Consider the following 24,509-nt stretch of genomic DNA (forward strand, 5'->3'; position numbering starts at 1 on the left):
TAAGCCACAATAGGCCTCACAACAGACAGCGTATCTAGTGAACTGGACATACAAATAATTACTAACACAGCCACGTCCTGTGCTACCCACAGTGGACACATGATGGCAGCAAAATGCCGTACATGTTATTAACCTAAAAATAACAGCGCTAAAAGGCAAGTGAATGTTATCTTATGTTAACAGTATTTTTATAGCCGTGAGAGTATCCAAGCCTGTAGCCTCTATAGGTAATATACTGGGACCCGTATGAACACCAAACTAAAAAATAACGGTAAACAGCAAAAATCCAAAATATGTAGGTCACGCATGAGTGAATGTAGGTCTGTCAAGTGACCATATTCGGACCAGGCATAATGAGGCACACCACGGGCCGCGAGGCTATTATGCCTGACTATAAAATGGAATCCTTAGGGACACTTTGTTTCGCCCACATCATGCGGAATAGTTCCTATCACGCGCGATTCAGAGCTGCAGCAGTGTCTGACGTTAGTCAAAGGCTTGTGCTCATCACGTGCTGAAGGGTGAGGCCTCCTATAGGTCATGTGAAGCGGGTCGGAAGTACCATGTCCCGGCGGCAGACTACGGGGGCTCGGGCCCGGCCCGGGGATCGGAAAAGGGAGGAATGGGCAGTCCGACGGGCTAAAGCTAAGGAGCGGCGCAACCGAGAAGACCCCGGAGAGCAGCGCGGCCTGAATGAGCAGTTGAGGACGCGCGGCCTGCGGATTCGAGAGGTGCCGGGGGATGGGTGAGCATTGGAGTCGAGGCTACAGCGAGTAGGGCTGGGGGGGGGGGCATGACATATTGTGGATCTGGGAGTGGGACAGAAATAGACGCGGAAGAATGAAAATTGGACAGGGAAAGCTGATCCCTGGTGAGGAGTGAGGTGCATGATGAGGAAGGAGGTTTATGATTTTTCCGTTACAGTTTTTAGGCGCTTGTTTTCCATCATCCTGCGTCTTGTTTTTATCACGTTTTCCTCACGTTCATATTGTAATTGTTTTTATATAGCGCTTACAACCCCCTGTTGAGTTGTAGTGTTTTCGGCGAGTAGCGCGCTATTCCGGAACCCAAAGTGGATTAGTATAAGGAAATATAAATTGGCAATAAGAGCGGTGGGTATGTGAGTCTGTTAGTTGATAAAGGAGAGCTGGAGGAGGGAAGAGTTTATTGTATATTTTTTTTGTAAAGCGTTATTGTTCGGACCCTACTGACAAGTAATCGCTATTATTGACTTGTAAATTTCTTTCGTTGTATTAACATAACACTTGGTTTATTTACAAGCCCTTTGCGCCGCCGGTACGTCAGATTTTCCCATATTAAAAGAGACGCACCAGTGGTGCAAGGGACTTGTCACTAGTATTCCCCCCCCCCCCCGTCCATTTTTTTGTATCACTGGTTCATTGTTATTGTGTGATTTTGCCACCATTCCACCTGACCCTACCCAGTTCCCAACATCCTGCTTAATGGGAAGGCAATTTAGAATGCTCAGCTTTGATCCCATGGCAGACCGTGTGAAAGACTTACCTTGCACAAGTATTTGGAGGGATATTGAATAGCATCTTCTCTGTATGGGGGTCCAAAGAGGTGCATGTGATTTTCTTTTCTCAAAAGTAGCATCCATGTGAGAGACACGTACGTTATGTATCAATCTTTGGCTACTTTATGTAGTTTTGTGGGCTTACTTCGCTAGAATTAAGGAGCTTCACATGCCTCAGTCAGACTTTCAAAAGATTAAGAAGGAGTCTGCTCAATAAAGAACTCGCACTCACAGTTTAACCATATCCTCCACATTTATATGGGTACGCATCATAAACCAGATGTATGAGCATGACCTTTCTACAAGCAAAAGAAAACTCTTAGTGTGGGTGTACTCAAAAGGGCATTTTGGATAATGTAAAATAGTACTCCTGTTCTCTTTTGCTTACCATTCCATGCTGTGTGAATTGGCTTCAAAAACTGTCATGTTTTCAGGAAATATTCATATACAATTAGAAATAGAAAGGACAGTATCCTCTTTGCACCTTAATATGGAGTTTGACTTCTTGGGGCCAATTCACATAGGCATGTAAGATTACCTAAAAGAGTATACTAATGTATTACTATATTCCATCTTCATAAATGGTTTTGTGAATCGGCTCATAGTCTTTTTGGGAAGCAGTGTGCGAGCTGTTATGGCATGATAATTTCTCCTCAGTCAACGAAGAGCAGGGTTTCCTTTCATATTAAGTGGGTGTTACTATTTTACTGCCACAGTCTTAAAACAAACCTGTCAGGAGCAGCAAACCAAAATAATGTTTTCATCTCCGGAGGAAAGCTCATGATTCACTGCTATGAACAGGACCCCCTTGGTTGTCTTATCGGTTAAAGTTGTGTCCTTGAATAAACAGTTGAGATCAGTAGAATAAGAAATCTAAACCTCCCAACGGGTTTCCCTAAAATGTTCACTGGTGTTAAGAGCAAAGGGTGTTCTGCGTTTGCATCCATTGGAAGAATCGGCTTAATTTTGGCAACAGATGCCATTTTCATAGTCTAATCTATACAGAAAAATATTAAAAGTGGATTCTTCTGTGAAGACATGAAGGACACCATTGACTCCAGGACTGCTGATAGTTAAATGGGCTCTCCTTTCTTTGCCAATTTTATTAGTTCACAAAGGTACGAGGGGTATTTTACTGCGAAGGCTTTTGGAAAACAGGATATATGGCACTCAGGCAGGTAAACCGTAAGGTACAGTGAGAAAAAGAACAAAAGCTTCACGGTGCAGTCGGGTCAGGGGAAGACCCCAACCCCTGTGTAAGGTGTGGGCAGAAACCCAATGCCAAAACAATTATAAACCAGTCCTGTGCACACGTTTACGATAAATAAGACATTCACAGTATAGTAAAAGTAGTTCAACACTTGTCTCCACCTGTTGACGAAACACGTGTCGGCTGGCGCTCTTTGTATTAATGCACTCAACTTGAATTAAAACAACATTCACAGAATGACAAGTGTTGAACTACTTTTACTTTACTGTGAATGGCTTATTTATCATAAACGTGTGCACGGGACTTGTTTATAAAGGTACGAGGGGATGGGTGATAATCTTGCATTTTCGAACCATGTCCGATAATCCCTTTGCCGATTTGTACTGTGGATTGCCGGATAATACTGATGACAGGACCTTGAACTACACCTGGAACACACTAAAGGGGTGACGGAGTTAATGATGTTACATGATTTGAACCTTGCATTTACAATGGATAAGCAGACGGAATCTCACACTGAGTTTCTTCCCAACTTGTATAGGGAGGGGCTGCGCCTCCATTATTGATTATATTTTTGTGTCGGCCTGGTTACTTCCTATGATTGTAAATTTTAATATCTCTTGTCAATCTGTCAGCGACCATAATCCGTTAATTTTAACATTGAGGGGGGCAAGTACATCTTTAAGGCACGCTTTAAGGGCCTGTATAGTTCCTCAGATTCTGAGCCAGGGCAGACGACTAAGATGGGCAATGGTGGACCCTGAACATTTTGTAAACAAACCACACTGGTGCTGTGCCAATGAATTAGAAACTTGCTTAGATCTCTCTACCCCTAACCATATGCTTTTAGTGGCCTTTGGCAACTTTGCAGGTAGCTGAGCTTCTGTATTTTCCAAGAACAAAGCCCTCCCTCCCTGTCCCAAAATGGTTCGATTCTAGTTGCTCAAAGGCTCTGCACAGTCTAAAAAGAGCGCTTAATTAAAATACCAACGGTTGGGGCACAGGTTGCCTCTTGCCATTGTACTTATAAAGAGAAATTAAAGAAGAAGAAAGCGATATCAAGGGAAAAGGCATGGGAGAAGTTGGGTTCAAGCCAGTTTGGTCAAAATATTGCTCATCCTTCTGGCGTATAATCAACCAGCCTTGGTTTCTTTTTTTACCCAGGAGAGTACCCCTACCCTATGTCATCCTATTCCTGCCCAGGATTGGGTGACTCACTTTAAGGATAATTATAACGGTACTGACCTGACTGTCACCATTTAGCTTGATCTGGTAGAGCAGGGTAAATTAAGCCTTGTTTTACTTTGGAAGAAGCCATACAGGCCATTAAGAGTTTCACTAAACAGAAGGCCCCGGGTTCCGATGGCATATGGCCTGATTTATTTGTTTTATACTTGGATCTCTGTGCACCATTATTGACCCTCTTGCTCATCATCAGTGATAGAGCCAATTTTTAAAAAGGGGAAAAAACCTGAGTGTTATGGGCCTATAACACTTTTGGACTCAGTTTTTAGGTCCTGGGACAGGTGTTATTAGACAGAGTGCGAATTTGGGCTGATGCTAATATTAATTCTGAATCCCAAAATGGCTTTCGGCTGGGTAAATCATAGATCATGGTCTAAATCTTTATATGGTGATTAGCAAATATACTATTGCCTGTTCTGAAACAATACACTTGTCCTTCATGGACATTATGGCCACATTATTTTGGGTTAATCGTGGCAAATTGCGGAAGATCCTTTTAAGTTTAGATTTGGACCCTAACATAGTTTACTTTTCACGTGATGTCCACGCTGAAACCACTGCAACAGTAAGATTCTCAAACGACTCTGCATGTACGGATAGAATGTGCCATAGGGTGCAACAGTGGTGTATTCTCGCCCTTTTTTTGCTTCCTTATACATAAATGGGTTGGAAAAGGCTTTCGTGGCTGCTAAAGCAGATTGTCCATCTATTGGCTTCCGTGTATTGCCAGTACTTTACGCGGATGATGTCATCTTGATGGTGCGAGTGGCCTGAAAACCTTGTTGAATTCCTTTGATTTGCTTTATGAGAGATTTAGACCAGTCTGTCAACCTCTTTAAGTCTTATGTTATGGTGGTGGTAACCAAGTCAACAAGAACAAAGACTTTTTTACCTTCAATCAGCATACTCTAGCACAAGTTGCAAGATTTCCCTATTTGGGGGTATTGTTTGAGTCAAAAGTAAGCTGGAAACCCCTGGTTGAGGCTAAGAAGCAGGAGCTTGGGAAGTCTTTAGGAGGTGCTTTTAGCTTCGCCTCTAGGCTGGGTAGTAGAACCCTTAAAGCCTTAGTTAAAATCTGTGAGGCTAAGTGTATATCAAAAGTACTGTGTGGGAGGGACATTTGGGGTACCTTGCTGTAAACTAGCTCCAGATAAAGGAAAACAAATTCCGTAGGCGTGTACTGTGTGTTCCTCAAAGCACGTCAACCTATTGTGTGCATGAGGAGTGGGGGGTTAGGTATCTAAGTGACCAGATAGTCTTCCGCCCACTGCAGAGTTGGATTAGGATATGATCATGGGAGGAGCCCAGCCTAAGCTGTTTTATGGGGTATTTCTTGTCGCTCAATCATGCTTTAAAAATATCCTGGCTGTGGTATATAAGGAACTCCTTTGTTAACCTGCGGCAGAAGGACCTCTTGTTTAATCCAGAGGTCAGTTTCAGAGTGTTTCAGTGAAACTAAAGCTAGATTTTATTTGAAAAATGATTCTGTGCGTGATGCGTCTATAGCGCTCCGGGAGGGTTGTGACTGTTACACGGGCTGCCTGCAGAGCCCATAATTCATCTTGGCCCAGGACAAGGGGGCACATCTCTTAAGTAACAAAGGGTCTCCCACAGTGTGGGATGTATCCAGGCTATGCCCGACGAGTGGCCAAAAGAGCCTAGCCTGGGTCATGTCCTTTTAATCCTTCCTTTGTCTTGTAACAATTGGTAAGTGATAGATGGGTGTAAAGTCACATGACTTAAAAATACACCATTTCATTGCTTCCTTGAATTTCCTGTTTGGTGTCGTAAAATAAATTAAAAATAGAACTGGCAGAAAAGCGCCTTTCGTTCTCTGTTAAAGCACCTGCTTTGTCTCTTAGTCATGTAACTGTAATTGAGGGACAAGTTCTTCATAATCTCAATATTCCAAGTTCTGAGTTTTTCTTCACATAATCTGGGAAATACTGCAGCCATTTCACCTTTATCCGATATGGGGCCAGCTGCGAAACACAAAAGACAACCAAAAATGTATATCATAGAAGAGCTGGTTTTTAATGTTGCCCGGCAAGAGGTGCCAAAAACTTTAATAAAGAGCGACTTATTTGACTTGACAGAGTTTGTGTTAAATTTTAAATTTCCTTTAAAATTAAGTCTTCATCCATTGTATGATCATTTGGACACCATCGATGCTCATTTAACAAAATTTGGGATAGAAGTGACTGAAGCCGTGGTTCAAGCTCCTTGACCGGTTTCTACTGTAGAGGCTATAATACAGAAAATTGCAAATTGGGCCATGGTGGTGGTGTTGAATAGCTGAAAAAGCATTAAAAGCCACCCCTTTTGGCAATATTGTCTTTCAAATTACTTTAAGGTTATTTATTAATAAATCTACTTCATATGCAGAAATTAATTTCATTTAGTCAATTGTTATTATCAAAATGTCCCTTCATTAGGATATATTTCTTGTGTACAAAATATACTTCTCCAAATATTTATTTTATCTTAATGTCGAAAACATTTTGTAATAACAGCCAGTTTGCTATTCCCACTTCCTATGCATTCAGCCCCTCATAAAAATATGTATCACACATAACAAACACTCTACTTCTAAAAACCTATTTACGCACATTTTACCACCATCAATAGAATCATTGCTCATTCAAAGTATTACGCACACTTTACCACCATCAATAGAATCATTGCTCATTCAAAGTATTACATTTATATAGACTCTTTAAACCGGAATATTTTCTTTTATAGTTAGATGAATCTATGGAAGTCATTTCCCTCATTCATTTTACTATAGGCCACAGAAAATTTAGGCAATTCAACACGATATATCTCAGATAACAATTGACTTCCAAATTAAATTAATTTCTACATGTGAATTAGATTTCTTATTAAAAAGCCTTAACGTAATTTGTACGAACAATGTTGCTAAAGGGAGGCGGGCTAGAGCAGGCCTAACAATCTGATTCAAGGTAACATTACAGTGTTCTACAACACGGACACTTGGTAATTGTGGGTTCATCCAGGCATTTCACTTAAAATGGGCAGGTAATTGTTTTTAAATTTATTTTTGTAATGATTTTTTTACCTAAGGACAACCATAATTTTCAGTCGGTATTTGAATTTATAACTGGACTGGGTAACACAGCCTATTGCTCTGGTAAGGGCCTAAATGTGATTTAATAGGGGGGTTTTAATGCTAATTTGTGGGTTAGAACATCGCTAACAACTATAAATCTTTTTCAGCTGAAAGGTCTTCTAGGCGGGGTTTACCCCAGCGACTCCAGAGAAAATGTTTTGTCTAATTACCTCTCGAGTTATGATTTAAGTAATGTCCTAGAGTTGACAGAATTCCTTAATCCATTGATGCCGTCTTTTGTAGGAATGGGCTGCAGTTCTATTATTGATTATATTTTCATATCTAGGCAATTAAGAAATGATATCCTGGAAGGAGAAATAAGACTGTGTCCACAATGACCTTAGTAAACTTACCATTTTGTCATCTCCTAAGGCCAAATATTTCAGCACAGTTGGTGGATGTACAACATGAACCACAAAAGTTAATCGGGTAAGGTTAGGAAATCTGCAGGCCTTGGAGATATAGTGCTTAGGCTTATTGAAGACAGTTTGAATCTTGTGTGTGGGAGTTTATCATCTACAGCTTGTCTCGGGTGTCATTCGTACCTTTGTAAAAGTAGGAAGATTTACAATAGACTTATTTGTGAAGCCACTGAGAACTTTGAGTCAGAATTCCTGTGGGTGGTCTAAGGCCTGTAGATCTGCTAATAATAGATGGTGAAGGGCTTTAAAGGTAACCCCTAAGAATAGAGATGAAAGTGGAAAATGCAGAAGTAAATATAAGCCAGCATTGAAATTAAGGCTGGAAGATCTCCATAAAGAGACCAGTGAAAACTTCATGCAAGCAAAAGGATATCCATGCCTTCTGGAAGGTAGTTAGCACTAGTAAACTATCCAAAATCCCAAAGCAAACCGAATTCGACGTTTAGACCAGATTGCTGGATAGACAAATTTGAAACCATGTTCAGTATACCAGATAGTAAATCTGATGATGCCTTATTGAAAGCTAATCTACCCGTTGGCAATTCACTTTCAGCTCAGTGTCCTTCAAACAAAACTCCGGGACCAGATAAGATCCCAGTTGACTTGTATAAACCTAATGTTGAGCTGTAGGCCCCATTCTCACAAATGCTATTAATTCTGCATGTAAAATTGGGTGCTCAAAGACCTGGTGTTCAGCAATTGTACCCATCTTCAAAAGGGAAACTGGCATGATCCATGTTGTTTCTGGCCAACTTCACTGTTAAATATAACATTCAAAATTACTGATAGTTGTCCTAGAGAGTCTATTAACATGGGTTTCCTACCACAATACATGATGAGGTCCAGTATGGGTTTAGGTCCAGTCTGGGGGACATAAAAGCAATGCTTAAAGTTATATTTAATAATATCTAAGTACACATGTACATCGCGAAACCTACCGCTTAATGTTAGGTCTTTATGCCCCTCTCGGGTGCTTTTGATAGTCTAAATAGATTTAAGCTGTGCGTTTTACTTTATGGTATGGGTCTTGATGAATGGGTTGGTGGATTTCCTTGGAGTCATTTATTTTAACCGATCTGCATCAGTGAGATTTGGGGGGAAATGGGTAATCCACAGGTACATTTGGGCTAGCACAAGGAGTGCACCAGGTTGCTTTCTGTACCAATCCGATTTGTTATATATTAATGATCTAGAATGAATGTTGATTACAGAAGGAAGGGATATGCCAGTGATTAAGAAGAAACCAGTACCTGTCTTTTTACAAGCGTATGACATGGTTTTATTGTTCAGTACCTCAATGTTTTAAAAAAGATTATCAATGCCCTTGTTCTCTTTATGGGGCAACTGAACATAGAAACCAACTCGTCTAAAACTTTTACTGTGGTCTATGACCCAGAAAATGTACAGTCTCAATATCTTTCTGTCAAATGCGACTATATTGAGAACCTTCATCATCCCTTATATAGTGGTCACCTTTGAGAGCTCGAACACCTAGGGCCCTTGCTTAACTATTCTGAAACAACCTTTTGCGTGGTCAGTAAGTGTTTTATTTCACATGTGTTAGCATACGAAACAAGCAGTAGCCCTTCTACTGCATATTCACAACAGGAAATGTATTCCAATAGGGCCAGTATTTGGGGGGTATGCTGACGTAGCAAGTCTGCAAGTAGAAGAAAATCGACTGTGTAGGCGTATTTTGGTGCTTCCTAGGTGTAGCCTACACCATGCCATACACGGAGAGCTAGGACTAGATTATGTGGAAGGCCGAGTTTAAATGGCACCCTTGCTGTTTGTCCTAGATCTGAGGTAAAGCTCAGGCCTCCTTAAGTAAAACAATAATTGAAAACAGTTTATCATACGACCAGGGTCTTAATATCATCTGGATTCGGTATATTGAGTTGGTTACTCATTCCTGGGAGTGTACGCTCCTTATAGATTTAGAATGGATTCTGTTAGAGAGCAACTGAGTTTTCCCTGGCACACTATGATGCAGCTTCCATATACACATGTCCCTGTGTTAAATCCTCACTTCAGAAATCACCTCGGACTTTGTTACATTTTGTACTTTTTGTGCAGGTTTAATGGGTAATTTTCCCATAAATATTTATTTCTTAGGAGATGAGACTTCAGGCGATGTAGGTCAGCATTCATTTTTTCCAAATTCCTCCCTCCAGTGAAATGTGTTTGTGTTGATTATTTCCTAAATTCTGCTACTCTGTACCGCCACAGCTTAATCTTTTGATGGATTATGTTTTATATGTTGTACTATTTTGTAAATAGTTTTGAAGTGATATGTATAGTATATTTGCTAATAACCTGTTTTTATTGATATGCTTATATGATTGGGAACCATGATGATTCTGTGAAAAAGGGCATTTTGAGTTTGGAAAAGTGATTAAACCTTGAAGGAACAGGTGTGAACAGTGTTACAAAATGAGAAGCATTAGAGAAGGCAATTTATCTTTAAATAAACTTGTAGATAATTTTGTAGAGACTGGTAAAGCTGAACATTCTGTCTTTAGCTGCAACATTAAGCATACTAAGTTGTTTGTGAGTTGCAAACTCATATTCTGTGCTGGCTTATTGGCTCCTTGGAGAAATTGAGGTTTGAGTGTTAAGGCACAATTGAGTTCAGTATTCCAACTGTAAACTTTACTGTGCTGAAATGAAAAGTTCATTTTTGGATTACTACGATGTCGAAGCTCTCCACTTTTCTTTTTGCCATGGTTTTCGGGCTGGACTGTTCAAATGAGGCACAGGGTATTTGCATATGGCTGGGTCCTAACTGGGGTGGTGTGGTGAGCAAAAGAACGATGGATTAAACCCAGATCCTTGTGACTGGGGGTCATTGTTCAGCATTCCGTCCATCTGTTCCTTTTGTCGCCATAAGTGGGAAGGGTATGCCCAGACATGGGTCCCGTGCTCACTGCACCACTGAATTCAAGCTAGCCTGGCTGATGAAGGGTGATGCCCTGAACCCAGTCCCAGGATGCTTGTTTCCAGTCCAGGGAGGACCAGGCTTGGCAGTTTCGGCTGGACTGTTCCCATGAGGCAACGGGTCAAGACTGATTTGCATATGGCTTGGTCCAAACTGGTGTGGCGTGGTGAGCTAAAGAACGATGGATTGAACCCAGATACTTGTGACTGGGGGTGAATGTTTACATTGTTCATTCTTCCGTCCATCATTTGTTCCTTTTGCTTTTGATTTTCCCAATGACTCAATCGAGAGACTTCCCTTGGAAATACTTTCAGATCTCTATTTGGGCCAAGGTAATGAGGGTTTTGAAAAAGAAACAAGAGGAAGGTGAAATTAGAAACTGGTGGAACTAGAGAAATTGCAACTTCCAAGAGAAACAATGAATGTCTGGAAACATTACACCGTTCATGTCACAACAGTGAGGTTAAAGGTCAAGAACTGAAGAGAAATCCTGATACCCAAAACATTGGGATTTAGTGATGCAATTAAATTACAGCAAGTCATATTCTGAATGTTTCTTCACCAACAGACCCAAATATGGTGAATCCACATGATTTTGAAACAATTAAGCTTACAAAAGTGACAGCATGGATGATAGGCGAACAGAATGGCCAAGCCAGCAGTCCAGAGCCTGATCTTTGCAATGATTTGACAATGTGCTGGCCCAAAAGTCTTAGGTATCGAGATTGTGGGGTGGCTGTGGTGGGGCTCACTGTGATTTTCAGAAGTTTCAGTGGAAAGTCTGTTTGCAGTGGTTGACAAGAATGTTCAGTTTGGGTGGCAGAGTTTCTTTATGATGTTTGTTGATAGGCTTGGTTATGTCTAGTTCATCTGCGGAAAGCCGGTGGCATTAACCATTGCTGTTCCACCTTGGTTGTTGTGACTAATATGCACTTCTGATTAATGTAGGTGGCAAACAGCTGTGATGGGCATAGGGTAGAAGTGGATTCCTTTTTCGGTTTGCCAATAGACTGCTCTGGGCTGTATTATTACTCTGATTTTAATGAACACTTTTTTCCCCTGCAGGAACTGCCTATTCAGGGCACTTGGTGACCAGCTGGAGGGCCACTCTCGCAATCATTTGAAGCACCGCCAGGAAACTGTGGACTACATGATCAAGCATCGACAGGATTTTGAGCCTTTTGTAGAAGACGATGTGCCTTTTGATAGACATGGTGGGTGTGTCTCCTGCACTGGTAGAAGCTGTAGGCTTTAGATCAGGAAAGGGTATGAAGGTGGACTAATGTGGCAGCTAAATCTTGTTGTGTTAGGGAAGAGTATATTTTCTGACACTGGGTGAGGTGTATTCCCTTATTGCCAGAGTGGAAGGGCTGGGTGTGCGTAAATGTGACCTTGGGGCACTTGTCTAGAGATCAGGTAGAGCCTTGTGACTGAAGATGTAAATGGGCTAAGGATAGGGGTGTAGACATGTGAAAAAATGTGTTGTGGTAGGAGTGAAGATTTGTTTTTGTGAGCACATTGGCGGAAACAGGATGGAGCCTTGTTTGTGATGGTAAGACATGTCTGAGGGGATGTTGCACTCTTTTGCCTGGAAAGGCATGCTCGGGTGAGATACGAGATGGCGCCTTGAGACTAAGTGCACGGGGTAGTAAAGAAGATGGAGTCACATGGAAAGACCTTTTTTTCTTTTGTCAAGAAAAACCTGTGGCAATGAAGTGTTATAAAAAAGGAAGCTAATTCTGGCGATTCTGAAGGAATGCAGGCGGGAAGATGGAGATTTGTGATTGGGGAAGCATATTTGGGTGGGAAAATAGACATATGCAAGTGGTACCCAACTTGACTGGGATAGTAGGTCCTTGGGACGGGGAAAAAGCACAAAGGAGGGGAGGTTTTCTGATGGTGCAAGCATATGGAAGGAAGTGAAACTTTGTGATGGGTGGAGACGTAGGCTTGTGCAAAGCCTCCAGTGCAGGAGGGAAGGTGCAGCCTTTTGATGGGGAATCCACCCAGCAACAGGGTGGCTTGGATGGTAGACGACCAGGTAACGCTTTGTCAGAAGAAATTCATGCGGATGAATATGTAGTTGAAGCCTTTGTAACTGCGAAAATGTTCTTGGAGCTAAGAGAGTTGAACCATTGACCATAAAATTGTGCAAGCGTTAGGTGAACTGTAACGTTTAAAGTGTGTTTTTATTGGTCCGGAGTTGGATTCTGACAACAGGGAAAGTTTATGTTTGGTTGAGGTGGAACATTCTAAAAGAGCACAGGATGGGAGATGAGGGAAATTGTGAGCTGGAGCATTTACTGGTAAGGTAGATCAGAGTAAGGGGTACAGTCCACTAAGGGCGAAATTATTTTGGGAGGAGAAACCAGGCCTCTGGGTGACTACAAAATGTATGGTGAAGGACCGCATGTAGCACTGTTCGATTCAGTGCATATGGTGGAAGGGTTATAGGGCCATATGTATAAACACATTTTCCCATAGACATAGAGTAGGTAAAACCCTTTAATACATCTGGTCCATAGTGCCTTATAAAGTGGGAAACTTACAGACAAGTAGAGAATGCTAGCTAATTGTGATGTGGCCAAGGGATTTAGAGCTTTGTGCAAAGGGGGGCATTTTTATACTCCAAAATGGTATTGTTTTTTAACACGATCTGCAACATTACATGAAATGCTCATGGTTTGCTAGTCACCTCCCTCATTCAGTTTTATGTTTCTGAGGATACCCCTGGAGATGTAAATGGGTTGTTACTGTTGGGCGAACCAGTTCATCTCCATTTTCCAGCTGGCTCAAGGAGGAGGAGATGGAGAAGTCCAGAATTTGTCGATGTTTCTCTTGGACAATGTTGTGCTGATCCCAGTGAGGGTGCTGTGCAGAGTGGGACTTTTAACCATTATTTTCCTGTGTGTTCTAGAGGGCCAATATGGAGAATGAGAATGCGCTTTGCTTCCTCTTGGCACTAAAAATGGAGAACAATGTAACAAAAATATTGTAGTTTAAGTGTGGTAGAGGGTACCTATGAGTCTTGCAAAAGCCACTAGTGGATCTGTAGAAGCCCTTGTAGTGTTTCTCCTAGACATTTAACTTTTCTTTTATTTATTTTTTAGTTGCCAACTTGGAGAAAACAGGTACCTTTGCTGGCAATGATGCAATTGTAGCATTTGCACGAAACCATCAGGTGCAGGTTGTGATACACCAGTTGAACAATCCATTGTGGCAGGTAAGAGCTGGCAAACACAGTAGCCTCAACTGAGTAGTGTGGTGTGTGTGTGTGAGAGAGAGGGTTGAATGAGATTTGGCAGGATTGATGTGTGTAAGCTGAAAGTGTGCTTTGGCGAGTGGCTTAATTGCACTGGTTCCTTGTATGCTTTGGACATTTTGGTCAGGGTGGAGTGCAGTTAGCCTTTTCATTGTGGTGGACTCTTAAACATTGATTTGTTTGTCTTGAGATAGTGTAGTAATGGTATGTATTTTTGTGTAACAATCCAGTTGCCATTTTCATTGGCTTTTCACATTGCTGGGTATTTCTTTATGGAGACGTTTGTCGTCTTCTGCGTGATAACAGAGGGGAATTCATGGAGTGCAGGAGTGGGTTGTGACCATACAACAAACCATTTCTGTATATTCATTGTTCCAATGTTACTGTATGCCATGTCCCTGGAATTCTGATTTAGCCTAGTTGGGGCTCCTGAAAAGTATAACTTTCTAAAAGTAAAATTTCCCTTGCATGTAAATAAAATCCAACTTCAATAATGGATTTAATTTTTAATAAATATGGCAAATAGACCTTGAAAGACTATTCTAGTCATTACCTGTCTAGACTTTTACATTTTCTAGTATCCAGCCACAGCCCTGCCAGTAAAAATCAACCTTGGGGGCTTGTCACTGGAGTAACATGCCAACTTTAATTTTGCACGTTTCACTTTTGAATATCGGATACCCGACCTTGTGGGCAACAAGGGTTACTTAGGACTAACTTATTAATATTTAAAAGCAGGATTTGCCTGCCTGTCGGTAGAGTAGTCTGGCTGAACATGGTAGACCTGAAGCCAGGATTTACAGGCTTGCTCTGTAGATTGCACAATAGGTGCTGCAGTCCACAGGTGGCATTTAACTTCCAGGCCATGAGTGCAGTCTACTCCATATACTAGGGAATAGTAGGCAGTCGGGGATGAAACTAATTTAACCATGTATATAGGGATGTACAGGCATTTTTACTCCTGTTTAGCAACAGTGCACAGTAAATCCAGCAAAAACTATAGGCTTAAAATTGAGGGGAAATCCTACCAAAGGCAGTACTTTCCTATAGACTTCTTATCACTGTGTTGCTGTACTGGTGTAGATCTGAAAACATGGGGATCCAAGCAGCACAGACATTGATTCAGAGTATCTACAGGCTCCGACTCACAGCCTGCTAGCATTTGTCCTATGTTTATTTGCATTACTAATCTTTTTATGCTTCTGGAAATAGCCTTGCTTGTTTTTATGCCCTTAAGCTGCTTGGACTTTGATATATTGTGTGAGATGCATGTGCTGGTGGAAATAAATGTTGTTCCAGGCACAGCCCGTCGTTAAGGGTGGAGATGTCCTACGCCCACCTTTTTCCAATGCATGAAAAGTGTTTCAGACTGATCAAAAGTGAGTTTGACAGACACTTGTTCGGGTTAGGTAACAAGGTACTGTGCAGGCGCCTGAGTCCAACTTTGCTTACTGAAGATTTCACAGCTCTGTGGGCGTGAAAATTGAGATTTATTTATTTTCAGGTTTGTGATTCTGGCCTGGAGTGATTGGCTCTGCAGGGGTTGGTTCACCTCTCATTAAATCTTGCTGTGCTGCCTGAATGAGGTCCGGCAGCGCAGTAGATTTTTTTGAACAAAGCTCTGTCCCTGGTGCGATGAGGGGGCCAGTGTGAACATGAGCCTTCACAGCACAGTGATAAATGCATGTGCTGACCCGACCCTCTCTTAAAATTGGGACATGTATGCAATAAGTTTAAGAACGCCAGGACAGTTCTAGGAAAACCAAGACTGTACAGCTGATCCCGGACGTCTGGTCACCCTAGCGAGGGGGAGTGTCACCAATAGATTAGCACCTGGGCACTTTAGTTTCAAGCCCTGAAGTGCCCAGGGCCGACTGTCTTATCATTGATGCCTCCTCACAGATTAATGTGGGGTCAGCAAGAATCATTGACCCCGTCCCTCTCTGTGACGAGTAACAGAAGGTTCTCCTCTCATTGGCTGACACATGACCAGGTCAGCCAATGAGAGCAGGCGGTGGGATCTTTCGGATTCCCTTCCCTGAAGCCTCCAGGACCACCGAGGTTTAACACCCAAGATCTTTACTGACGTCACTACCCCTGTAAGTCTGATGCCAACTGGGTGATATTTTGCGATTCATTGAGCTCTCCATATAACCTGGCATTTGTGGATCCAGGGATTGCATAGTTGCCCTTGAATTCGACAGACCCTGCAAATTCGGCCTATCAGTCTCCATGTCTAAGTGTTTATTTTGCTCTGTCTTTCAAATGTCTTTTGAATTTTGGTGATGTCTTAGTACCTTTTGCCCCCTTGAATGTGTGTTCACTGATAACCTGTCTGAGCTACAAGTCTTCCTGATCCCCTGTACCCACTCGCTGCCTTTCTTGTTTCACCATGTTTTGCTTTTACAAACCAAGTGTCTTGCCACCTCCAGCATTAGTGTATCACTTGATCCATTGTGCCGAAAGTCTATTCCCAGAACCAGTTTATGAATCGCCATGACCTTTTCAGTGTTATCTCCCTGTCCCACTGTATTTCCTGAGCCACTGTCAGCACACTCTTCTGGTGGAAGTGGATTCCTCACTACTTTGTTGGTGATTTACATGTCCTCATCTATATGTATACCCTATACTAGTGTCAGTCTACACCCTTTTCCACTGTTGTGTTCCCAGAACTATGATATGGCAGCTGCGGGGACATTAAATTGAACTCCTTCTCCCTAATCAAAATAAATGTCTTTCTGTGCAGCCAAGAGTTGCACAGGGGGTTGATTGGTGGAAAGAGGGGAGAGCGAGCCAGGAATCTGCTGAATCCACTCAGTTTCCTGAGAGTGCAGCATTGTAGTAAATATACAGGCATCAGGGTTTAATTAAAAGCTCTTTGTAGGGTGCTCATGGACATGCCTTGGCACTGTCGGATGCCAAAGTGGCTTGGCCTCAGTAGTCCGAGCCCTCAACATGACTCTAGACTGCAGTGAAACCCAGCTGGTGGAGTTTTAAAGAACACTTCTGTTGTCACTTATGTCTTGTTGTCCTTCCCCGTGAGTGCATCAGGTCCGTGGAACAGACAAGCCTGGTGCCCAGGAGCTGCATATTGTGTATCGATATGGAGAACATTACGATAGTGTGAGGCGCCTTAATGACAACTCTGAGACTCCTGCCAACCTCCAGACTCAGGTGCGTGGGGCATATAAGTGCACCGTCACCTTTTTTCTATTCTGGTAACTGCATTTGGGGATCTTGCTTGTCCCTTATCTCTTTTTCTGCTGCCTGTCATTCATATCTCATTTTCCAGGTGTTGCTTTTTGCTTCTCTACCTGGGCTTGTTGCTCTCTCCTGACCTCTTGCCCCTGGCTGCTCTCGCTGTCTGGTCTGGTGCCCTCGTACTCTTCCTGAGTGCTTCTTCTGTCATCCTTCCACTATTATTCTCCTAACTCCTTTCTCTACATGTATCTTTTTGTGCTTCCAGATGCTTTGTAATGAGGATTTGAATTGGAATGAAAGAAACCAGCTGAAGAGCCTTGGGACCGAGACGGAGGATTGGGGTGATGAGGACTATCAGCAGGAGCTGGATGACGCAGTGCACAAAGTGCGCAACGCTACAGGCTGCTCGGTCAGTGAAGATAACTGTTGCACATCTAAGGAAAAGATAGCTGATGGTAGAACAGCTACAGTAGTGCATCAGAGCTAGCATTGGGGGACTTGCTGGTGAACGATCATGCAGATACATGTGTAGTTGTAGCTGGAAGTACCCATCCTGTCCATGGGGTGGTTGAATGGGGGGTCAGGATTTTAAGTGCTGTGCACTGCTACCTAAAGAAACTGTCTTTCTTCTGAAAGATGGGAAGGTAAGCAATGAAAGATGCTGCTTTACACTGATGGCGCTTGACTTTTGGAGAGGTTTGCTAATCGTGATGATTCTGCCTGCATATAGAGCTAAGCCTACTGCAGGGTTCTTCCAGCTGGGGCGGGGGGAGGGCAGGCTCTGGCCAAAAGAAGCATTATGCTGATAACAGTGCTTTGTTTTAAGCTGAAAAACGTGAGTGGCAGTAAGCCCCTCTGTAATGGGCCACCAGTAACCTCTTGTCATTCATATCCTAGCTGGGAGTATGTCAAAAGGGAAGGGACTCCAAATATTCTTCAAAACCCCCACTCCACTACTAATAATCACGCTGTTGATGCGTTAGTGAGGCCTGCCTGCCTAGAATAGTATTTGGCAATCATGTATTTGATTGCATTTTTAAAACAGTAACTGCAATGTTTAAATAAGTCTAGACATTTGTAAACATTGCTAATTAAAATTAGAAATTGTGAAAAGTTCGGGGGGGGGGGGGTGGTCCAGTGGCGACCCCCTCGGGCTGCGGGGGGGTGGTCACATTAAAATATGCCCTAGTGGCATCTAAATTGCATCTAAACTGTTTTTATTTGTAAATGTTCGTGTCTGGATATTTATATATCACAGAGTAAATGAAAGTTCAAGTCTGATCTTTTTTGGCAAGCCCTTCCTGGTTTCAACACTAACAAAAGAAGAGGGACGAGGAGCAGGTTAGGAAAAAAAATGAAGCCAGGTCCTGTGCCTATGCTCCTAAGTAGTGAATGAAAACACAAGGAGGCAACAGTTCCTAAAGGGGAGGGAAGGGTTCTCAACTGTCTAATTATGATTGTGAGACAAAAGGTTTCTTTAGGGCCCGTGAGGGACTGCAGCGCCACCCCCATGAGGAGCACCGCCCTATGATGATGCTTTACACTCGTTTGAGTGTGTGAGGGCACATAAGTATAAGGAGGCATACTCCCATTTTATGCACACTCTATTACCTTTTGGAGACAAAAACCTTTTCTCTCACAATCATATTTAGACTGTTGAGAACCCTTCCCTCCCCTTTAGGAACTGTTGCCTCCTTGTGTTTTCAAGCCCTTCCTGGTCCCAATTCTCAGGTTGATTTAGTGACAGTGAATTATTTCTGTTTTATGACTTATTTGGATTTTTTTTTATCTATGCGTAGGATGTTAACCTAATCCTGCAGAACCTTGAAGCTGAGAGCTATGATGTTGAGTCTGCTGTTTTTGCCATTCTACAAACAGAAGAATTAAGCAGAATAGGTAAAGTGTTACTGGTGAGCCAGCCTGTGGTTCTTTATCTTTCCCTGCTTTGATGTCATCTGCTGTCTTTGATGGATGCTGCCCATGTATTTGCCTTGCAAGTGGTTGCCCCCAATAGTTGTGGCAGCTGTGCGCGCCCATGACTGAGTCGAACTACTGTGTATAGCTGCCTGATTGAATCATCGTGTTTACCTATGGAAATCTGACTGTATTTGACATAGTCTCGCGCTCATTGCCTTTGGCAGCACCAATCTCCCCTGACTAGCTTCTGTGTCTCCCAACTGAAGGCAACGTTCACTGCATCTCTATTTGGCTGTAGCTGATGTATCCCTTGTCCAGTTATGGCATTAATTTACTGCCTTTCTCATTTGGCTTCCAACAAGCTGATGCAATGTTAGAGGCTGCTGACTGAGAACCCACAATTGGTGGTTTATCTCCTAAGTAGCTGCTGTGCATACTTCCTTGTGGCAGTGCCTCAGACAGCAGGATTGATTGTAGGCCTTAATGTAAGGCATCCTCCAGTTCCCCTTTACCGGTGGCGGTCCCTTGGTGGGCTACAGGTGTTGTGTAAACTGACTTTTTGGGAGACATGTCCTGATTACCTAGTGGTTACCCATGTCCCCTCTGCATGTAGTAGCATCCCTCCGCAAGCTGGTATTGCCTCAAAGCATCCCCAGATGTCAAACAGTGGAGCCCTTCGGGTGGCCTAGGGTGGTGTTGACTAGTAGCGTCTGCAGCTAGCTTATGGCACCCTTCAACAACCCCTTACTGGCTGGTGGTAGCATCCCAGAACCGGATCTTTGTTGTCTGGCTGGCTGTTGGTGCTAGATTTGCCAAGCTTTGTTCTTACTGTTGCTGCATCTCTTTATTATGGACTGTGTGCTTTGCTGCATCAGCATCTCTTAAGCTCTTTGCTGACCTGGTGACTCTTTTTTTTTCCTTCCAATCGTCTGTCAGATGCTGAGGATGAATCTGTAAAGCAGCAAGTCCAAAGTCTTTCACCTCCCAGCCCTGCCTTGTGTGAAGATGGTCTAAAAGCAAGTGGAAACTTCAGTAGCCAAGGAAATGGCCAGAACAAAGCTGATAATCTGCTCGTGAAACAGAAGAGTCAGAAATATCAGGATGCTAGTCCTAGACCAATAGTTCCACTGGTCAGCCACAGTGAGGAAAACGCGGCAGACCGAAACAGACCTCAGAAGGTATATTTCAAAGCTGCATCCCCTTCCCTAACCCACATGTACAGTGTGATTAAAGATCATATCCACATATCAAGGGGATATGTCTGCCCGTTCCAAAAACCACACCTTTTCGTCCCTCCATAATCCACGCCCGCGGACCTTTCTGGTCCAGAGAGAATTACTCTGCCCTTTCCAGGTCCTCTTAGAGCCACATCCACACGTAAAGTCAGTTTGGATCAGATTGCAAAAGGTTTTTTGGGGGCTCGGGATGTTTAAGCTGCTGACCATTCTGTAAGTGTAAGTAGGCTTGTTCTGCAAGCTGTGTATTTTTTTTATTCTGACGCTTGAGTACGGAATTGATAGTAACTTTGACATGGTTAAAATCATTTTGAATGATGCAGAATTTTCCATCATGGGATCTTCTTTGATGTTCAGAAACATTTGAATATCTCTGTGCGACATGCCAGAACACCTTTTCATTGACTCATTTATGATAATATCCTTAAACAATCTATTTGATTGAAGCAGTGCTCCTTAAGGGAGTGTGTACATAATCCATTTTCTTACTGTGTTTTCTTATTTGAGGGTATAGTAAAGTGGAATTTTGGCCAAATGTATTTTATAGTTCAATTTGATGTCTCTGCTACTGACAACTTAAGCTGTCTGTGGGCAAAACCTGCTGTTTCCAATACAATACATATACATAATGTGGTCTTTCTGTCAGCCCCTTTGTCATGATAGGGTGTCTTTGTTGTCTATCTCATTTGCTTGTCCCGGATTCAATTGCTTTCTTCCCTATTCTTGATTTTGTCGCGCCCAGGACCATTTTGGTGTGAGTGGTTGATGTGTCCTTCAACTGCCGACCTTAGAATTTGCATAGCCATGAATGTGAGGGATTATTTTGCCTCTCTTGCTTTCTCCTTGACCTGTTATTGTCCCCATGCTTTTTTAGGTCTCACTTAGGCAGTGCTTGCGCGGTCTCTTCGAGACATGCTTTATTCAGGGTATGGGCATAAAGCTCCGCCCACTTTCCACCCATCTTTTTGGCCCCTGTCCCTGTCCTTTGTAAATGGTGGCTTTTCATTGGTCAATAGGCTTAGTAGTCCCTCCTTGGTACCGCCATGTCTCTTCTTGTAACCTAGCAAAAATCAATAGGAGAGTGGATCACTGGTCCTGAAAGAACCAGGGTATTGCAAAGTCAGTACTACGTACTGTGTAAGTAACCCTCATTCACGTTTGGCAAAGGATCGAGTGAAGCGGTATATCTTGGTTCTCCGCTTAATTGTTATCAACGTGATCGCACAATCATTGGGTTAAACCAATGCTTCCTCCACCCGGATCACGTTGATCACAATTAAGCGGAGAACCAAGATATACCGCTTCACTCGATCCTTTGCCAAACGTGAATGAGGGTTTCTTAAACAGTACGTAGTACTGACTTTGCAATACCCTGGTTCTTTCAGGACCAGTGATCCACTCTCCTATTGATTTTTGCTATAATTGAGACAAGGAAACTGAGTGGACCTAAGCCTCTTCTTTCTCCCTCTTTTTGATTTTTGTCTTCTTGTAACCTACCATGAGGACACCCCCTGTTACATGTGTTGTTACTCCCTAGCTTTTAATTACACCCTCAATGCACTATTTTTTATAAAGGCTTCAGGCAAGACACACACTTGTTCCTAAGCTAGGCTGGCAGTGGTTACTTTGTTCACTAGAACATCTCACATTTATATGAGACAGTCTATAAATTTCCCTTCATCAGCTCCACAGAGTACAACCTAATCTGAAATTAATGTAATAATTATTTTGTCACATTTCAAAGCTACTGATATATAGCTATTTGAATGTACTCTTAGTACTGTCTTGCATGCAATTCATTATGGGTAGGGTGGATTTACCATATCTTCTGCATGGTGCAGTACCATATGGGACCAAAAGAGGTCACAAGTGCTGGTGCCTTTGCTCACTAGGGACCTCTGGGAGCAGTTTGCGGTACAGCACCCAGACATGCAGTGCTGCTTCCTTGCTTACTAGGGACCTCTGGGAGCAGCTTACAGTACTGCACCTAGACATGTAGTGCTGGTGCCTTGCTCACTAGGAACCTCTAGGATCAGCTTGCAGTACTTCACTGAGACATACAATGCTGGTCCTGGCTCACTATGCAAACATTTGTAATGCACTAGGTCACTCATTACTGAAAGTATGAGCTATTGCGTTGCATGATTTGCAACGCCTATACCTCAAGCTATCAGTAATGCGAGACCTATTGCATTGCAAATGCTTGTTTAGGTCGAGCCTGGGCAGCGCATTAGCTGGTCTGCAAGGCATGCTGTTTTGAGGTAGAAACTTGAAGCTCCACGTTTTTCATTGTCTTGTGTCATTGTCCACTGTAAACTGAGGCTGTTCATTTGTCAAAAGGCTTAGTAGTCAATCCTTAGTACTGTCTTTTCTAATTTTGTAATCTCCCATGGCGACACCCCCCGTTACTTGTGTTGTTGCTCAGTAGGCTTTAATTACAACCTCCGAGTACTATTTTCTCAATTAGCTTTGTACCTGCCGTTGCAGGCAGGACCTGCGCTCTCCTAACGCTTTAAAAAAAAAAAAAATTATAGCACGCAATTGCAAGGTAATAGGTCTCACATTTACTAGAGTTTAAGCTATTGGCATTATAAATGACAATGCCTTTTATCTGTTTTATAAACATCACGTAAATAAGAGGCAGACATTTACAATGCCAATAGCTCAAACTTTCATAAATGCGAGACCTATTGCATTGCAAATGCTTGTTGTCTTCTACTACCCAGTCTAGTGTTGACCTCCCTACCCCTTCTTTTGACCACTCCGCTCCCTCGATATTTGTTGTCTGCCTGCTTTGCTATCGGTGGACAGCCATTTTAAAAGGCGTTTTTTGACCATTTCAAGAGTCGCTCGCAGATATGCATGTATATGCGTTGGGAATCTTTCAATTTTATTTTCTACGTTTACACATTTAATTTAAAAATTGCTGCTGTGGATGCATTTTATTTCATTTCTGAAAATTCCTTTCTACGATAGCTGACATGAATGTGCCCACATTTCTGATGGCCATCTCCATGAATCAAGAAATATTAGCACAGCATTAGGGTACAGGGCCGAGCAAAGAATCAGAAAATGTTTCCTCATCTTGACACATTTTTTCCGGAGGTCATCATAAACCATGTTTTATGAAAAAAAAATATTGGGTTCCTGTACCTTGTTGAGATACTCCAGTGTTCATGAATTCAAATGTGTTGCTATGAATAATTACAAGAACGTAACCATTCATTTAGTAAAAGGTAAGTGATCATTGGCAACTGGAAACATTTGTACTTGAGACTCTGTGGCATGTTCCCAGTGAAGGCTTTGTAAAGATCTATGGTGTCTGAGGAGGGATGGGGTGCTATTAAATAGTCACCCCTTTTAAAAGGGCAAGAAACGTTCAGTCAGATCACCATAGTCTCTCAGAAGCGATAATAAGCAGGTCACAGGCTGCCTAAAAGGACATAGTTATGTGTACCACTATAAGATGTTTGTGGCAACAACATTTCTGTTTTTTCCCCTTTACTAGGTATCCAACAAACAGCGGAAAGAGCAGCAACGCCAGGAGAAGAAGCGGCGGCAGGAGGAGAGACATCGACAGAAAGTACTGGAGAGCCGCAGTAATAATATGGACAATAATAAGAGCCCGATTCCCAGCGAAGGACAGGTCACTCTGGTTAAAACCTTCTCAGCACTCACCATCTGACCAAACTGGCCTCGGATAAACATACTTTTAAACAGACTGCAGGAGTAAAAGGAGAGCCTCCCAAGAACACCTTCAATGTGTCCGGCTGTCTGACAAAGACCCCACCCAACATCTGTTTAGGAGATTATGGCACAATCCCATATCACCCTGGTGCCTATGTGGCACCCTTGGATTGTCCTTCGAATTTTCTACATTTGGACTAGTTTAAATTATATTTTTTATTAAATCTTCCCTATGGGAACGTGATTTTGTTCTGTTTCATAATCTTATGTACATTGTCACTGATGACTTATGTGGCAATCCACATACAAAAATCACCCTATAAAAATAAACAGTGTTTAACACGGCCTTCCTTGGTTCTAGTGGTCCCATTGGTAACTCTTAACAGGTGTTTACTGGGTTCTGTTTTAGTGTTTACCCGCTTTTTGTTATTCTTTTAAAATCACTTCTGTCATTGCTGATTCTCTCTGCCACTACCAGCTGAACACAGGTGGTGCTCAAGGCGGGCAGCGACAGAAATGCATCCACCTGCCAGGTAAGTAACCGAGGTGTACTATTATATGATCATGTGGTAGTGATGCGACATAGCTTGTGTGCTGTCTGGTAATCGAGCTGTACTATTGGGTGCTAAAAAAAAAAAATTGGTGTTGGATGTGCTCCACAACATGGTAATGACATTGAGTGATGGTGCACTGGTAATGTGTTTTTTAAAAAAAAATTTTTTTAC

General features: G+C 42.5%; 1 protein-coding gene across 1 annotated transcript; it reads left to right on the forward strand.

Moving 5' to 3' along the window:
- Positions 1-389: 389 nt before the first annotated feature.
- Positions 390-24,129, forward strand: OTUD3 (OTU deubiquitinase 3). The gene is made up of 8 exons (XM_085609123.1): positions 390-745; positions 11,548-11,696; positions 13,593-13,705; positions 16,796-16,918; positions 17,211-17,354; positions 18,745-18,841; positions 19,799-20,040; positions 23,606-24,129. The coding sequence occupies exons 1-8, from the start codon at positions 564-566 to the stop codon at positions 23,780-23,782; spliced, it is 1,227 nt and encodes a 408-aa protein (XP_085465249.1). The 5' UTR covers positions 390-563; the 3' UTR covers positions 23,783-24,129.
- Positions 24,130-24,509: the final 380 nt, after the last annotated feature.

This window comes from Triturus cristatus, chromosome 1_2 (genome assembly GCF_964204655.1).
Source record: "Triturus cristatus chromosome 1_2, aTriCri1.1, whole genome shotgun sequence".
NCBI lineage: Eukaryota > Metazoa > Chordata > Amphibia > Caudata > Salamandridae > Triturus > Triturus cristatus.